Source organism: Talpa europaea (assembly GCF_964194135.1).
Source record: "Talpa europaea genome assembly, chromosome: 10".
NCBI classification, from domain to species: Eukaryota; Metazoa; Chordata; class Mammalia; order Eulipotyphla; family Talpidae; genus Talpa; species Talpa europaea.
In genome coordinates this window covers 50,132,922-50,150,667 of record NC_140077.1, presented here as the reverse complement: position 1 = coordinate 50,150,667, position 17,746 = coordinate 50,132,922, and the positions used below count along the sequence as shown (strand labels likewise).

The 17,746-nt window shown below is 37.3% G+C and overlaps 1 protein-coding gene across 1 annotated transcript in view; it reads left to right on the top strand.

The window, feature by feature from the left end:
- ARID5B (AT-rich interaction domain 5B) overlaps positions 1-17,746 on the top strand; it is a gene marked incomplete at both ends in the record, with an annotated part of 174,687 nt that overhangs the window by 78,045 nt on the left and 78,896 nt on the right. Inside the window, one exon of the mRNA XM_084245276.1 lies at positions 11,664-11,894. Within this exon, the coding sequence (XP_084101402.1) occupies positions 11,664-11,894 (231 nt within the window). The remainder of the gene's footprint in view (positions 1-11,663; positions 11,895-17,746) is intronic.

The following is a 17,746-nucleotide window of genomic DNA, read 5'->3' as shown; positions in this document are numbered from 1 at the left end:
GGGGTAGGTGGTCACAACAATAAAATGACTGCCTAAAAATCACAGCCCTTCATCTAAGAGGGTGCTACCGATGACCACAGCACCGGGTGGTGGGTGACTTTCTCCAGGTCTCTTTAGCCTTTCAGGAAGGGCTGTTGATCAAGAGCATAGGATGACCACTTGACATGACCACTTGTACTCTTTAATGGAGGGGTCAGTTTATTGTCAATGCTCTTTCAAATGTCTAAGAGAGAGAAGAAATTATGACACCGATTATGTATCCTTCAGGATCTTACATTCTAGTTGCTGATTGGAGAAACGTACATTCACACTGAAAATAGAACCCTTGCCAGGAGTTCTCCTTTTTTCTTTATTATATAAAATAATACAACATTTACCATTTTAAATGTTTTTAAGAGCAAAAATCAGTAGCATTAAGTACATTCACAGTATTATGTAACCATCACCACTTCAATGTCCAGAACATTTTCATCATCCCAAACAGGAACACTGTATTCATTAGGCAATAGCTTCCATCCTCCACCTGCCCCACCAGTCCCTAGCCTCCCCACAGCCCCCAGCAATGTTCTCCTCTCTGGAAGAATCTGCCTGTCCTCGATGCTACAGATAAATAGAAAGATACAATATCTGTCCTTTCATGTTGCTTCACTGAGTTACTTCACTTAGGATAATGTTCTCAAGGTACGTCCATGCTGTGACACGTGTCAGAACCTCATTCCCTTTTATGAATGAATTTCATTGTATGTGTGCATCACGTTTTTTTTTTTAGTCAGGCTATCCACGGACACTTGGATTGTTTCCACATTTTGCCGCTTATGAGTAATGCATTTATCAATGTTGATGTGCACATATCTGAGTCAGTGTTTGCAGTCTTTGGGGTACATACCTAGGAGTGGAATTACTGGGTCATGTGGTAATTCTGTATTTAACATTTAAAAAATAAAAACTTCCAGATTGCTTTCCTCTGCAACTGCACCATTCCATTCTCATCAGCAATACAGGAGGGTTCACGTTCTCCACATCCTCACCAACACTTGAGGGTTTTTGTTTTGTTTTTAAAACAATAGCTATCCCAGTGACCGTGAAGTGGTATCTCATTGCAGTTTTGGTTTGCATTTGCCTAATGAATGATGAACAGCTTTTCATGTGCCATTTGTATAACTTTTTGGAGAACTATCTATTCAAGTCCTTCGTCCATTTTTAAATTGGATTGTTTCTTTTTTTATTGTTGTAGGAACTCTTTTTATACTCTCCATTAATCCCTTATCAGATATATGATTTGAAATTTTTTTTTCTCATTCTGTGGGTTTTTTCACTTTCTTCATTGTGTCCTTTGATACACAAATGATTTTAATTTTGATGAACTCCAATTCATTTCTTTTTTGTTGTTATTGCCTGCGCTTTTGGGGTCATGTTTAATATTGTGAAATGAAAGGTTATTAAAATTTTCCCATGTATTTAGTAGTTCTAGTTCTCAAATTTCAGTCTTTGGTCCATTTTGAGTTATTTTTTTTTCCTTTGTCATTAATTTTTTCATGTAGTGTGTAGACAAGGGTCTAGCTTCATTCCTTTACTTGTGTATATCTAGTTTTCCTCATACCATTTGTTCAAAAGATTGTACCTTCCTCATTGAATGATCTTGGCACCTTTGTCAAAAGTCCATTGACCACATATTTTTGAAAGTTTATTTTTGGACTCTATTCCATTTGTTCACATTTTTATCTTTATGCCAGTGCCACCTTGTTTTTGATTAATGTAGCTTCATAGTAACTTTTGAAGTAGGAAAGCGGAGTCCCCTAACCTTGTTCTTTTTCAAGATTCATTGAAATTCTATATAAATTTACAGATACTCCCATCTTCGAGAAAATCGCACATTTGAACACAGGCAAACAAAAGAGAAAATAAGAATCTCAAATCATCTCACTACTGGGGTGGTGCCACTGCTAATGAGTTTTGAACAATAAACATGACATGAGACATGGCTTCACACCATCAAGGATGCTTGTTAAAAAGACAAATCATAACCAGGAGTGGAGAGGATGTGAGATAATCAGAACCCTCATCCACTGCTGGGGAGAATATAAAATGGTGCAGCTACTTTGGACAGTAGTCAGTGGTTCTTCAACAAATCAACATAGAATGACCATATGACTCAGCAATTCGATTCCTAAGAATTCACAAAAGAAAGGAAAACAAAACAAAAACTTACACAAATGTTGATAACAGCATTGTTCATAATAGGCAAAAAAATGTTAAAACAACTCAAATGTCTCATCACCTGGTAAGAATGAATCAGAACAGTGTGCTCATCCACATAATGGGCTGTTATTCAGCAGTGAAGACGCTGTGCTAACATGCCCTCTGCAGTTTCTATGAGCCTTGAAAGCATTGTGCTAAGAAGCCAGTCACAAAGAGCCACATATTGCATGATTCCATTTATATTAAATGACCAAAACAGGCAAATGTATAGAGACAAAAAGTAGATTTATAGTTGCCTAGGATGGCTGAGTGCCAGGGAGTGGTGAGAGCAAGAGGGTTCAGGATTTCTTATGGGGATAATGAAAATGTTCTAAATTTGATTGTCATGATTGACATGCAACTCTGTGACTACACTAAAAGCTTGTACACTTTAAATGGATGAATTTTCTGGTATGTGAATTACTTCTCAGTAACACTATCCAACAAAAGGACATGGAAATGAGTATATTATTTCATACCTTCCCTTTTTCACTTAATTTAACAGAAACATCTTTGCATGACCTGAAATGTTATTTAATTTTATTTTCCAATTTCCAACCCAGTTTTAATTAAAGTAGATGTGCCATTAATTTATATATATGGTATATATAGCAGACACACACGTATGCATGTGTATGTGTATTTATATTTTGTAATATGTGTGTGTGGGATGTGTGCGTGGGATGTATGTGTGTGTCTGTGTGTATGTGCACAGGTATAGATATAGATATGTCTTGAATGGGATGTACTGAAAATATGAGGCATTAATTAATGATTAGTTCATCAATACTACATTGTTTGAATCTCTACATACTTTCCCCCCTGATATAAATGTTGACAATTATAAGATTTAGCCTGGTCATTGACTACCTATGAAATAATTATGTCCATGAAAGTCATGACAAATAGTGATTTGTTATTTTGTTAAGGCACAAATTTAGATTTTCCATGCTGAGAGACTGATGTGAGGAGTTAATCATTTAGCTATTGATCTGTCCAGTATCACATCTTAATTAAGTTTATTCATGAGTTTGGGGGTTCAGGAGGGCCTCTGAAATGTCAGAGGTTTATACAACTGCTGCAGTAATGGAACCGTGCTTCTTGTAATGATGGCAGTTGTAAGATATAGCTTGGAAAATAAAAAGCTGTGTCGATATTCCAAGGGGAAATATGACAGAAGTTGTTATGATTTTTATGGTCAGTTGTGCTAAAGATGGTCAGGTTTCCTTCTCTCTTTTTTGTTTTTTTTTTTTCCTTTGTTTTCCAGTTTTGCTGGGAAATATTTGGCATACATCACTGTAAAAATTTGAAGGCATGATTGGGTTACATATTGTATTGTGAGCTGCTTACTACAATGGGTTTAGTTAACATCCATCATCTCATAGAGATACAATAAAAAGAAAAGAAAGAAATTTTTTTCCTTGTAATGAGAACTCTTAGGATCTAATCTCTTTACAACTTTCCCATATATCATATAGCAGTGTTAACTATAGTCATCTAGATGTACATTACATCCCTCAGATTCCCTCCTCATAGCAGCTTTATCTGTACCAGTAGGGCTGATGGGGTCTTAGTAGTCATTCCTTATAAAACTCAACTTATAAAAAGAGAGCATTGGGTTTAACTAACTTCAAAGCCAATGAAATGGCCTTACCTAGATCACTAATAAATAAAATAAAAAATAAATCTCTGAGAAAACTTTGGCATAATTTTAGAGTAGGAGAAATTTGGTCTAAGCCTTGACTCCCTGGTATTTTTGAGGGTTCTTTATATCTTCTTCCTCAGATACTGAAACTCATTTATATTAAAAGTGAATAGTTGACTATCACTTAACCGTGAACCCTGCAAGGGGAGGCAAGTTAAGGTAGGTCAGGCCCCATAGAATCACACCCCCAAATGCGGTCACCACTTCACCTACATGTCAGTTTGAACATGTGGTCTCGCCAGTAGATATATTTATTGCATAATCCCTGTCTTGTGAGACATTTAAATTTGGCTTAGATGAGCCATATGAAAATAAGATGCAAAATTCTCAGGCTGAAATCTAGAGTGATCCTGAATGTGGCTTGGAATTCAGTGACCATTTTGGAGAGCTTTGGAGGTGGAGCTGGCTGGCTGCCCTGTGGGTTCATTTGTTACTCAGAGTGATGGCAGTCTTTGGTTTTCATTGAGCTTTGTGTTTTCTTTTTTGAGTGATGAAACAACAGTGAGGGCAAAGCTGATATTAACATATTAATACATATTTTTACATTTGTTGTGTTCATCCATTTGAAGTGGCTTTCTTGTGGAAACAGCCGGTTAAAATTCTTGGTTTTGCATTTGAAATATTCTTTGTTCCATTTGCAACCATGCACTGATATATTTTCCCACATTTTCTTTTTTTCTGAGTTCTCCAGTGATGTTTTTGCTGCCTATCCCGGGGAAGATCTGTTTTTCCATTTATCAAAACAAATGGCAAGCTAGGGACCATTTAAAGTAGGGTTTTTTTTTTTTGTTTGTTTGTTTGTTTTTTTTTTTTTTAGTTAATAAAGCCAATCTTCTTGTTCTGTTATGTTAAAGGTACATTATCTTTTTATTGCCAGTTCTGTATGGCTAGGTCTGTTTTCTGTCTTAGCAATCTCAGGGCTGCCTCACTTGCTTACTGTGTAGAGAATTACAAAATCATTAAGGGTGGGGCAGTACCAGCTGACTTACAGTACAAACCATTTCTCAAAATAACCACAACAGTGCAATACTGATGTGTAATTTACGTCACAGTATGTTTTTATGAAATAGTTTGTGGCATTTTCATTTCTATTCCGGATGGAATCTTGTTCTCTCTCCTTTTTAATCAGGCATTTAATTTATTTTTATTATTAATATTTTCCACTCCTTGTCTTGGCTTGCCTCCAATTTAACAGCTTTGATGAGGGAAAAAAAAAAAAACACAACTTATCTTCCCCCACCCCAACTCCCCAACATCAGTTTAACTGCAAATGTATTTTCCCCTTTGATGTGCACTGACTTTGGGTACTAAGTTTACTGCCTTAAGAGAGATTTAGAAATATGGTGGACACATTACATATTTACACAGAGTTGTAATCAGGAATTGATAAAGTTGATATACAACTTTGGAATGTTAAACACTTTCAACCAATTCAAGCTATTTAGTCATATGCACTGCTGCATTTTCCTTTTACAAATGTCTTTCTGTATAATGTCCTGTAATTAGAACAGGAAATCATTGAGTAACTGTAAGATGAATAAGAGCACTTAGACTGAAAGGAAAATTACCTTCCGAGAAATTATATTCTTTTTTTTTCTGCATGTTACAATGTTGGTAATGATAGTAACAGCTGTAGCTACTCTTATCTGTAGAATTTTCAGGCTTAGGTTTTCTGGAATAAAAAAATTTCATTTTCAGTAATAATCAAAAATGAATGGACGGAAAATAGGAAATGCCTAATTATGACAAATATTCAGTGTCACAACAGAGCAGCAATTAAATGGAAACTTCAATATAATTGTCAATAGCAGTAAGAATTGGAATAGTGCCAGGTATATAAAGTTGATGCTTTGCCTTTGGTTGGTTGCTAGGAGCACAGTGAAAAGTATAAAGCTTTGAGAAAGGAATGTCTAATGTAATAAAGTAACAGAAAGAAGAATAAATCACATAAGAGCCTCTCATATTGACATTATTTTACGTAAATTGTCTCAAAACTAGTCCTCAAGTTTTATAACACCTGCAAATTCATATTTCTTGTGAAAAAATGAAAGAAGATTGTATGTTGTCTTTGAGGGACTAGGGACATTGTGTCTCAAATGTAGCCTTCATATATATTTGGAATCTTTTAAGTGAAAATCTTTAAATGTTTGTTTCTATTGGCATCCAAATGCATTTGCCCTAATACGATTAAGAGAACTAAAGGGCAAAATACTTGGCAGATTTTTCAGTTGAGGTAATTAGGTGCAGGAAGGGACATGCATACTTTTTCCACCAGGCTCTATAAAATCCTGGTGTGAAGCTTTTTTTTATTTTTTAAAGCTTACTGATGTTAGAAGTAGATTGTAGTGGTTTTCAGTGAGCATAATAGTGTGATGTTTCCGAAACAAGCCTTCTCTCCTTCCCTCAGAATGAAAAAGAAAGTTACGAATCTAAATTGTTGTGTAAGAGATAAAAGCAAACTTCTCCTCCGGAATTTATGTTTTCAGCCTTCTGTGCATTTGGCCACCATTATCTATTTTTTAAAAATAGCATTATGGATATTTGAAAGTCAATGCTCCATTAATTCATTGTGTTTGCTATTTCATGCATCTCTCTTTGTACAAAGACAACTTGAGCAACGTGCTATTCAGAATGAATGCCTGCTCTCCCAGTCTCCCCCACCCCTCCCCACCCCCAGCCCAACTCTGAGGATTAAAGTAATGGTATACAGTTACTGTTTGAAAAGCTTGGGTGGAGTCTCATGTTATAATTACAGTTTCTCTGTGGAATTCTGTTTTGGACTTTGAAAATATATAAATAAGTGAAAAATTGACATTGAGAGAGGTTAGCAAAACGTGTAATTATGATATAAGCGCAGGATTAGAGTAATTTTGGTTGAGCATTACAAGCAGTGTACTTTAGGTATTAACTTGTAATAGGCAAAGTTCTTTTCATTTAAGTTGAAATGAGGTTTAGTAATTTTGGGTCTCTTATTCCCTTTGAATATTTTATTTTAAAATAGACATTCACTTTTTTTTTTTTTCTTTTTTGGTAAAGGGGAGAGTGAGGAAAGGATGACATTTTAATAGAATGCTGTAATTATTTCAGTCTTTGGTACCAGCAATTTACTGCCGATCATTTTCTGTTAATAGAAATCAAGTAATGTATATATAACTCACGCAACTACAACTGGCTACAATGTGCTGGAGGAAGATTCCTTAGGGTAATACTTTGATTTCTTTTCCTATGTGGGTGTGGTTGAAAGAAAATCTTTGTTCCAGGAACACTTTGTTTGTCTTTTGCTAAACAAAAGTGTAATTTATCCATTCTTTATTCATTATTATCTGCTAGAACTATTATGAATTGGAAAGTGGTAAATGTCCTACACAGCAATTATTGACAGTCCTTGTTTCAGGGGTAACTTTGCATAGGAGTGTTTGTTTATGTGTGTCTGAAATGCATAAGGAGGAAAGAAGTAGCAGAGGAATTTAAATAAGAATTTTTGAAAGGGTTGTTTGGTTTTATTTGTTTCTCAGTACAGTAAGGCAAAATAAAAATAGACAGCTGTTGAACAATTTAATACTTTTGTAGCTGTATCAAGAGGAAGTTAATGCAATGCAAAAGCTTAGAAGGAAGGTACAGGCTCTTAGAGTTTTATATCTGGAAAGCTCTGCCAAACTCATAATTTTATACTCTGCTATACATACCTTTCATAATCAGGTGATCATGCTTTGTCCTGAGCAAAGAATGTTTCTCCAGGTAATTAAGTTATGTCTGTCTGAATTCTAAAGAAGAGACTCAAGATGTCTTCACTCAGTGCAACTTTGACCTAGATGTATATTGGTTCTTCCAGATCTCACCTTTATTCCGGATCTTCTCTTTAATCTCACTTCAACTGGTTTGTTCACTTTCAGGGGAGTCCTGAAAGTCTCCTGAGCTTTCTCTGATTTTTGTAAATGTTAAAGGCAGCTTCCCTGGGGATAGCTAATTGTAATTTGCCTTTGTCTAAACACTGCCAAAATTCTGGTCCAAATGAGTGGTTCTGTTCATAAGCAATGAAGTTATCATAATTTCTGTTTTGGCATCACTAAGCATTACCACATTCAACCAGGACCCAACTGTGCCTCTAGCCTCTTAGTGTGGAAAGAGGTTAATGAGGGGCAGGGGTTCTAGTCTTGCAAATCCTCCAGTTGGCTTTATTTCCTATCACATGGGTAGAAAGTAGAAACTCGATATACATGAAAGGTGTGTCAATAATATTAAATTGTTGCAATGGGAATTGCAGTGTTCTAAAATAATAACAACCTAACTTAACCAGAGTAGAAGAATGCTGGCTTATCCCGGCTCGATTCTGCAGTTTTGATGAAACAAAAATCTCATATTTTACTTGATCGAAGGCCACTATCCTCATCCCTAATATTGTAAATTAGTTATATGATTATTATTTAATACAACAATAATTATTATTTGTGACATTTGTTATAATGAATAGTTCATCAAATTTAGAGTTAAAAAATAGAGTTATAGTCTCACCTTGATCACCGTCTACTTCTTTGAGAGCCGGAACTAGACACTGGAGTGTCTGAACCTCAGTTTTCCTATCTCTAAAGGAGGGAACATTAGCAAGTAGTAATGTTACTAGTAGGGTTGTTGTGAGGAACAAAGGAGATACCTTGTGTGAATGACCTTGGTAAATATCAGTGTCTTATTAGTGGTGCCAGAAATGATAGTAGTATTTGCTCTGTTTTCTAAATAGTAATACAATCAGCTCCTCATATATTTGGCTAAGAGGGCTTTCCTTTCACTTCCTTACTGTCTTCTGTGATACCTGCAAAAACTCTGGAAAAGTGGCAAAAAGAAGGAAATTTGGTCCTAAGTTCTGTTGTAGATGCACTGGGCATTTAGATAAAAGCATGTATCTGGAGAATGGAATGTATGTACACTTCATACACATGCACATAAGAGAGAAATATTACAATCCATACTGAAATTCTTAAAAGTTCTGCAGAAAACTAAACTCAGGCTCAGAGACAGTGCTTTCACAGTTTAATGTGCATGAGCTTCCAGAGAGCTTGTCAAAAAATGGGCCCCAATCTTAGAGATTCTGAATCAGTGGTTCTTGATGGGCTGCACGGCGTCTGCATTTTTATAGTCATCCTGTGTGACTCTGATGCAGACAGTCCCAGGCAGACTCTTAGAGTTACTATCTCCAGAATTAATGGATATTGCCAAAAGTTTTTCCATGATGGAATCAGAGAGAACTTGCTGATTTACTTCCAACAGAAAGAGGATTCCTGGAGTGATTAACATTTGAGGAACTTCATGAAGAAAGAGGATTGAATGTTTCATGCTAATGAAGAAGAAGGAGAGCGAGAGGGAGAGAGAGAGAAAGAGAGAGAGAGAACAGAAAATAGACAGGGAATTGATTCCAATGAGAACAGAGAATTAGGATGAGGTAAGACATGACTTCATCATGGAAAATGGTCAGAGAAAAATCAGGAGAATGATGGAACAGGAAGCTAGTAACATGGCCCAAGAATCCAGGTGAGGTCTTTGTATAAAAGTAATTCTGAAGCATCCATTCTTTTTTACCTTCATTCAACCTGAAAAGCACAACTGTCTCCATTTCATTTTATGAACACTTAGAAGAAATGATACGACGTTTCTCCTATCACAGAAAGCCAATGACCAAGATAGAATTTGGGAATCAACAGGTACTTGCAAACTATTTAATATGTACAGGAGATGGTATCAGGTCCTGGCCTGGCTGAAATAGGTCTTGGAGGGTTGTGGTTATACACATCTCTCTTATCTTATTTTGGACAAATTTTGGTCATCTTGGACAAATGGAGTGTAATAATATGATTGACACATGGGAACTGCTTGTTCAAATATTATTGAGGTATTCTAGAGCTCTGATGATATTTAGTATTTCCATTATATTGTTTGTGTTTTAACTCTATAGAAAGGACAGATCTGAGCCCCCAGGTGAAAACTAGTGTCTTGATCTGCTGTAAAAATCTCAAATTGGCCTGTCTTGGAACTGACATCAGCATCTCAAAACTACTTTTCATTTAGGGACTTGCCTTCAGTGTAAACATATTTCCTTTTAATTAAGTATGCCAGCTGACAAAGTGGCTCTCCACAAACCAGGCTGGAGCCTAAGAAATGTAAACTGTTAAAAGATGTCATCTTGAAAGCAGTTAAACATCTCCATTCTCAGAGAAACCTCTAGTCTGAGGAACTAAGTGAACATAATTAGAAATACATCTGGGGATTGGCCGCCTATCTGTAAAGGTCACAGGCACACCTTCCATTGGTACTAGTTATGTTCCATCATTATGTTCTGTCCTTACTCATTCATCTCCCACTGGTTACCAGATGGCCACAAGAATGTTGGTATCCCTAACAACTGTCTTGTGCAATTCCCTGCAGCCTGGTTAAGGCTCCAAATATCGAGTATTTTCCCTCTGGATAAGCAAGTGACATATCTGGGAATTGCTTACAACTGTCCTGATGGTATGGTTGTAGAGAATGATGGCAAATTGGGTCATGGAGCTTAAATTCAGCTTGATGGTGTGTGGGTGGTAGGCTACCAAGGGCAGGTGCTTGCTCTTTTTCAAGTTTAAGATGAAAGAAGACTTCATGCATGCAGAATCTAGTTTTTATAAGTGAGCACTTAATATGGCAAGGCATAAATAAGCATTAAGATCCCTGTAAGAGAGAACTTCATTATAGTTGCTGAAATGTTCTCCAGAGTTAAGTTGCTTCTGATGGAACTCTCTCACGAGGATGCTTGAGGAGCCAATCAGTGTGGTTTTCTGATGGTTCAAGTTACTGGATGGATTTGATGAACATTACAGAGAGGAAAAATGGGTGGGGGAGGCGGAGAAGCTGAATGTGTCAATGAAGCTGAATCAGTCTCAATACAGCAAAGGTTTATTTGCGGCTTGTGTTATAGATCTGTTTTGGATCAACCAGGCCCTCTGCTCCATGTTTTTCTCAGTCTGAGACCCAGACTGGCAGAGCCAGCACGACCTGGAATATCACAAATGTCCAGAGCAGAAGCAAGGAGAGAGTGTGGTCATTCGTCAGCCACTTCTGTTGCTGGCCAAAATAAGTCACATGGCCTCTTGACTCCAATGGGTTGGGAAGCACTATCTTTCTGCAGGACCATAAAAAGAAAACGAAATATTGTTGAATAGCACTAATGACCTCCAGAGCGGATGATGACACTATTTAGAGCTACATTTCCCTGGGGTCTTTGCAGTGGCCTCAAGCACTGAAAGATTATATAATAATAATTTTTGAAAAAAGAGCAATACCAAACTGGAAAGAAGTACAAAAAACTTAACAGAATGCTGATTGTTCCTATGATGGTGACTTTAATGTTTAAAATCCATGTCAGATCCCTTCAAAACAGTTTTTTTAGCTCTGCTGCTTGCTGGTGACCCGTACATTATTTAATCTGACTCTCTGGTCATCCTACTCTTTCTTTTCTCCACTTTTTTCTTTTCTCTGTAGGTTGCCTGAGGCTTTTGTGTGGGGCTGGATTGATGAGGTGGGGCTAGGAGGATGCTGGCATTAACCAGACTGTGTTAAAGGTGAACTGGTAGAAGCATCTTGTCGAAGACTGCAGTTTTAATACAAACCCAGAAATGCTTATATGAAATTATGCCATGGCCATGACAGCTCCTTGCTAGAGGGAAGAGGGTAATGGAGTGTTTTCTTGTTTGTCTAGGGGAGGACGAGGAAGACACGAACGTGATAGTTCTCAGCTACCCTCAGTACTGCCGGTACCGCTCCATGCTGAAGCGCATCCAGGATAAGCCGTCTTCCATCCTAACGGACCAATTTGCGTTGGCCCTGGGGGGCATTGCAGTGGTCAGCAAGAACCCTCAGATCCTGTACTGTCGGGACACCTTTGACCACCCGACTCTCATAGAAAATGAGAGTATATGTGATGAGTTTGGTGAGTCTTTTTTTTCCTACCTGAAACTTGTGCATGTGTGTCTGCTTGTTTTCAGTTCTTGTGAAGAGCAGTGAAGGGGAACAGGGCTTATTTTTGCAAGCATCACCTCACCCCCCCCCACCAACTCCCAATTATTGCAGCATAAGGCGTCATTGCCTCCTTGGCAGCCTCTGCTTACCAGGGTAAAAGATTGTTATTTAGAATTTGTTGTTCAATACAAAATCTAAAGTTGCTTGGTCGACCTTGAAATTGGACTTTGGGACCGGAAGCTTTTAGGTTAGTTCTTTCTTGAGAGGTTTGGGCTCTTCAGATACTGGGTTTTTTTTTTATTATTATTATTTATCTGATCACTCTCTTTTCAGTATTATAAAGGAACTATAAAAATGCACCACTTATAATCTCTTCAGTATCGTAAACTGAATAAAGATGATAGATGATAGATGACAGATTCCCCCATCTGTGCATTTTTTCATATATATTATATGTATGTGTATGTGATGTATATGAAATCTTTACACACCATGCCCACCGCGATGGATATGTGCACACGTATCTGTATCTGCATCTGTGCTTAACTGATGGTTCATGTGTCTCTAGAAATTGAAGAGAAGGGGGAATACCACCCCCTCAGTTTGGGAGAACTTGCATGCAAGCCAGGACCACGTCTTTCACATCTTCATGTTCTCATCTGGGACTTGAAGAGCTTCAATCATAGCAGTGGTCCTCAACAGCTTAGACAGGACTATCAAGTACCCAGAGGGTGCTTTATCAAGCTATATATGTTCCCTGGAAACTGTGAACTCTCCACACCCTCACCCTGCCCTTTCCTTTGGGAACTGTGACCTTCGTGGACCAGTGTGATGACCGAGCCATGTTAAATCCCTCATGAGTACCAGGATGGAAAAGTTGTTGAGACCTCTGATGCATAGAAAGCACAGGGGCCCTTTGATATGGAACATTCTTTGAATCTGTTGGTTAACACACCCCTTGTGTGCTGATCATTCAGGTTCATGTTGTTCTCTTTAACCATTGCAGGCCTTGGTATGACTTTGGGGAGTCCACTCTGGCCACTGATAAGCTGGTGTGTGGGCAGAGGGGGAGTGAGGATGAGAGTATGAAAAATGATGATCCAGTAAGGAAGGGAAGAAAGAAAGGCAGGCCCCTAATTTTATTGGGCATGACTTTCTCTTACAGATTTTTTTAGATCCCTTTACAATCCTGGCTTACAAATGGCTGTCAACTACAAGAGAATGTTTATAGTGTTTATACAAGTTATTTTTTCTTTCCAAAAGGAATTTATTATCATACTTTTAATATTCCAATAACCTGTTTTGTCAAATAGATGAATGTATCCATGTTTTAAAGCACATCTCTTTTCAGATCAGTGTTTATAAATCTTCCCTTTTTAATTCTTTTTCTTTTGTAGCCCCTACACCAAAACCTTGTGTCTTGCTTGCCACTCAAAAAGTCTCTAAATTCTTGACACAAAATAAAACTGAAAGAATGCCTTCCCTCACTTAAGAGTATTCAAAATTAGAATTTCACAATGTGATATAATGTAAAAATGTTTTAACCTTTTTGGCTAATTTAAGAGATATTAGTCACTGAGTTTCAAAGCTGTTGCATCTAGAATGGGTAATAGAAGTTCCAATTTAACAGCAATCACAATGGTTGTTAAGAGTTACTAAATTAGTTTTAAATGTTCTCACAAACACAAGCATCTGACTTTTGAATGTTTTCCCAAACTTTCTTCTGGTATAGCTAATGTTAATGCTATTTTTCTTCTCCAGCCTCTTAAAGTGGAACCTTTCTTTTGGACTAAAGGTACCTTTAAAGAGCTTCTAGATGGCTAGTTTTATAACTAGAACATAGATATTTTTAGTTCAGTTAGTACTTCAAGTAGTTTGTACTTGTTATAATATTTCATTTTAGTAAATGAACAAAAAAACTTAATTTGATCTCATTTGAACACATTCACCAACATCCCTCCCCCACCTTCCACTTTTGGTCACACTTCTAAATTCCCAGAGAACACCCTTTTAAAGCTTCAACTGGTTGTGTTTGAAATCAACATGTAAAGGGTTTGTTAAAATGCGGGGTTGGGTTTCTCCAACCAACTAACAGTTGGTGGAAGAACATAAATTTAATTAGTGACTAGCATTAAACAAATGTTCCTAATATTAAACACTGCCAGATGACTGAAACACTTCTGTCAGATTACCGCTAGTGCCAGGGGGCCCACAGACAAATTTTGTACATAGTATATATTCTGTACCACGCATTTGGTGACTTCAGTAATTGGTCAAATGTAATTTAGGTAACAGTATGCCCAGGCTGTAAAAATCAAATTTTATTAGCCATATCACCAGGTGGGTGAATGGTGGAGCTGATGGCAAAGAGTTTATAGCATTTAGCAGCTACACCTTTGACACATGAAATTCATAAATTGCCATAAAATACCTCCAAGGCCCTTCTCAAAAGGACAGTGTCTGCTTTCCTATGATTAAATAATGTTTATTTTATTGATTAATTTTTTTTTTTTTTTGCTTTATTCTGTTAAATGGGATTATGGCGCAGGGGTGGGGAGGTGGGGGGAGGGGTGTTCAAAAAATAAATAAGCCTCAGTCCTTGCTTATTTGGAGGATTTAAAATCTAATTGGGGAAGACAGGATTAATGCACCTGAAAGGTTAACTAACGTTACAAGAAAGTCAATGATTAAGTATTTGGTGAGTGTTGCTTAAAGCAAGTGTAGTAGGAATGTAGAGGTGTAGCTGGGGGTGAGGGAGGAAATATGCCAGAGAGGGTGAAAATGGTGGGGGGGTGTGCGGTTTTCAGGGAGAGTCTCATGGGAAAAGGCAGAACTGGATCTGATTATGAGGAATCCGGACGTATGTTATTAGAAAATTCTTAGAAATAAAAATCATTTAAAATCCATGCTTTAAATGAATCGTAACAAAATGAGTGAATGAATGAAATTCATGCCCTGACTCCATGTCCTCAACCTGGGTCAACTATTGGCCTCTCTTAAGTTTCTTTGCCCTTACTCACCAGCCTCAGTAGCCCTTGCTCTTTGGGTGGGTTTTATTCGTGGCCAGACACCCTCTCTACCAGTGAGACATGAATGTGAGTTGCAATGCCAGGGACAGGAAAAACATAAGCAGTGGCTTTGGGACTGAAACTGACTTTCCTTCTTGAGCAGGGAACCCCCACACTTCCTCTGTGTGATGCACTGCTCTTGCATTCCCCAGTTTATCTCCAAAAATGGGCTTTGCTCTGTGTGACAACCTTACCCAGAATTCCCCCTTCCCCAGTATTTTAACATTGCCCACTGAATAACAGGTTTAATTGAACAATAAACTAAGACTTTTAAATCTGCAGTGTGTCCCTTTAAATAAATTCTCCATAGAATTTTATGGAGCTGTTTAATGAAAAGTTTGATTAGAAACTATTAAAGAAAAATAGAATAGATGAAATTTCATCATTTAGTCTAACATTACAATAGTGTCATTTTGATTTTTATTTACATTGAGATATTCAGAATAGAGTAAATATATCCTGGATTTAATTAACTATCCTCCTTACTTGGGAAAGGTTATTTTAGGCTTGAAGGGTTTTGATAGCATACCATCTGCTTTCTTCACTGTATTTTATTCAAGACCCTTCCTTGCTTACGGCACTGTGCAATGTCTAAACCTATGACATAAGCATAAATTGAATCATATTAATGGTAGGTGATTGAAAAGCTTCAGCCTCAACATCCTGCCGGCATTCTTCCATCTTGTCAGTTGCAACACTCTTAAAGGCAATGTGCTCTTAACACAAGAGAATTGACTATTTTTAAAACTAAAGCCATGGACTCCCCATTAAAACATTATGAAAACTGGTTGTATTGCACATGCAGTTAGAAAATGAGATTATAATAATGACGGAAAAGTGACATTAGGAATGGCAGTTTTTTCATAAAAATCTTTACCCTTTGCATAATTCCTCCTCCACTGCCCTTTTGAATCTCCCACCTTGCTTTTATCTCTTTTCATAATTCCTCGCTTGTAAAATACATGCTGTCATTTACATTGTGTTATTTTCTATGCTGTAGAGAAAACATACACATGCAGACATTTTGTCTGTTTTTCCTGTTAGAAGAATAAAATGTCCTCCACTTTATAATGCTCAGTGTTTACATTAATATCACACAGATTGATTTCATATGTGTGAGGTGTTGACAGCTAAATCCAAACAAAGGCAAGCACTGTACAGTGGATAAATGGATAACTTTAAGGTACTACTGGCTTCTATCAGAGACCTATAAGGTGGACTCAACATATGCAAATAAGATTAAACAAGTCCTTCAAGGTAGGTGGGAATAAATGGAGTAAGATATGGTTGATTTTAAAAAATGATAAAAGACTTGGTTCTTTCTGTTTAAGTTTTGAATTGCAAACATAAGTTGCAAAGTTCCTTGGCAGTTGTGTGTGTGTGTGTGTTTTGACCAAGAAAGGGTACGGGGTTAAAGGAAGGATGTGGTAATTCACCTGAAAGAACAGAGACGAGAGACTCTCATCCTGGCATTCGGTCCAGAGATAGAACACCATGAGCTCTGGTATTCAAAGGGAAAAAAAAAGTTGACTATGTCAATATTAAACTATATTTTTTGCCGAAGGTGAGAGAGGAGGAGGAGTGGTGTGGGAGAGGACAGCACTGTTTAATAGAGAGTGTGAGACTTATAGGCAAATACCCAGGTTCCAATCCGAGTCAATCATCAGGTTTGCCACATATCTGGGCAATACCCTTTACTCGTCCCATCTGTAATATTAAGTAGTAATTGCCCAAGCTGTAGGCTCAGAATATTTATTCTGTATTCTCTTAACTAAAAAATTCTCTTAATAAGTGAAGATTTTCTAGTGTTGATTTTAGAGTTTTGAGCCTCTAAAGGCATCGAAGCCAATCTTTGTTTTTTTAAAATTAATATTTTATTTTATATAATTCTTAGATCATTTTTCATTTTTGCACAATGTATGCATTATCGTTTTGGTTATATTCCCCGAAGCCAATCTTTGAATGATAAGGATTCCCCGAAGGTTCTGGGAGTCTTACTAGAACCTCAATGGAAAGAAAAGTTTTCTATTTTTTCTAATGTTTTAAAGAAGCTTTTCTGACTCCACACTGAAGTTTCCTTTCCATTTTCCTTTGGGGGGGAGGATAATGACTTTAGAGATAAAAGAAGTTTTAAAGAGCAAAAGGAGGGAGGGAAACAGAAGAGGGGACAAATCCTTATAAACAAAAATTCAGGACGTATAAAATCATTTTGAAATATAAAGGACGAACTGGACTCTGCCTCTTCTCCCTCTAAACATCACATGCTTTGCTGGAAATGAAAGGAAAGCAGTTGTTTTGTTAAGGATCATGGGAATTTGTAAGTGAGTAAACATTTTTTTTCCTTGCCAAAATAGGTTTCATGGTCACAGTGGATTTCGATGATCAAATGGCTTTGTTCCTGGCCCTTGTCCACATTCAGGTTTTTGCTGCCTGCTTGTGGTGCCCACCGATCTCCCAAATGATAACAAGGCAGGCATTTCTCTTTAATTGAAGCCAACTGGGACAGAGTTGTGCTCCTTGTATATTGCAGTTTATGCAGAAGACATTAACATTCAGAGATCTCACTTGGAGGACTACTTTATAAACTTGGAAATTTTTTAGAGGTTCTGTTTATCATTAGAGAATAGTCTAACTGGGTACCTTCTCTGTATTGCATGTGCTGCCTGAGTAGGGACAGAGAGAATGTTCCATTCACCATATAACACAGTAATCCAAAGCCAGGTTGAAATGCTGGTAGAGGCGTGCGGACATTTCT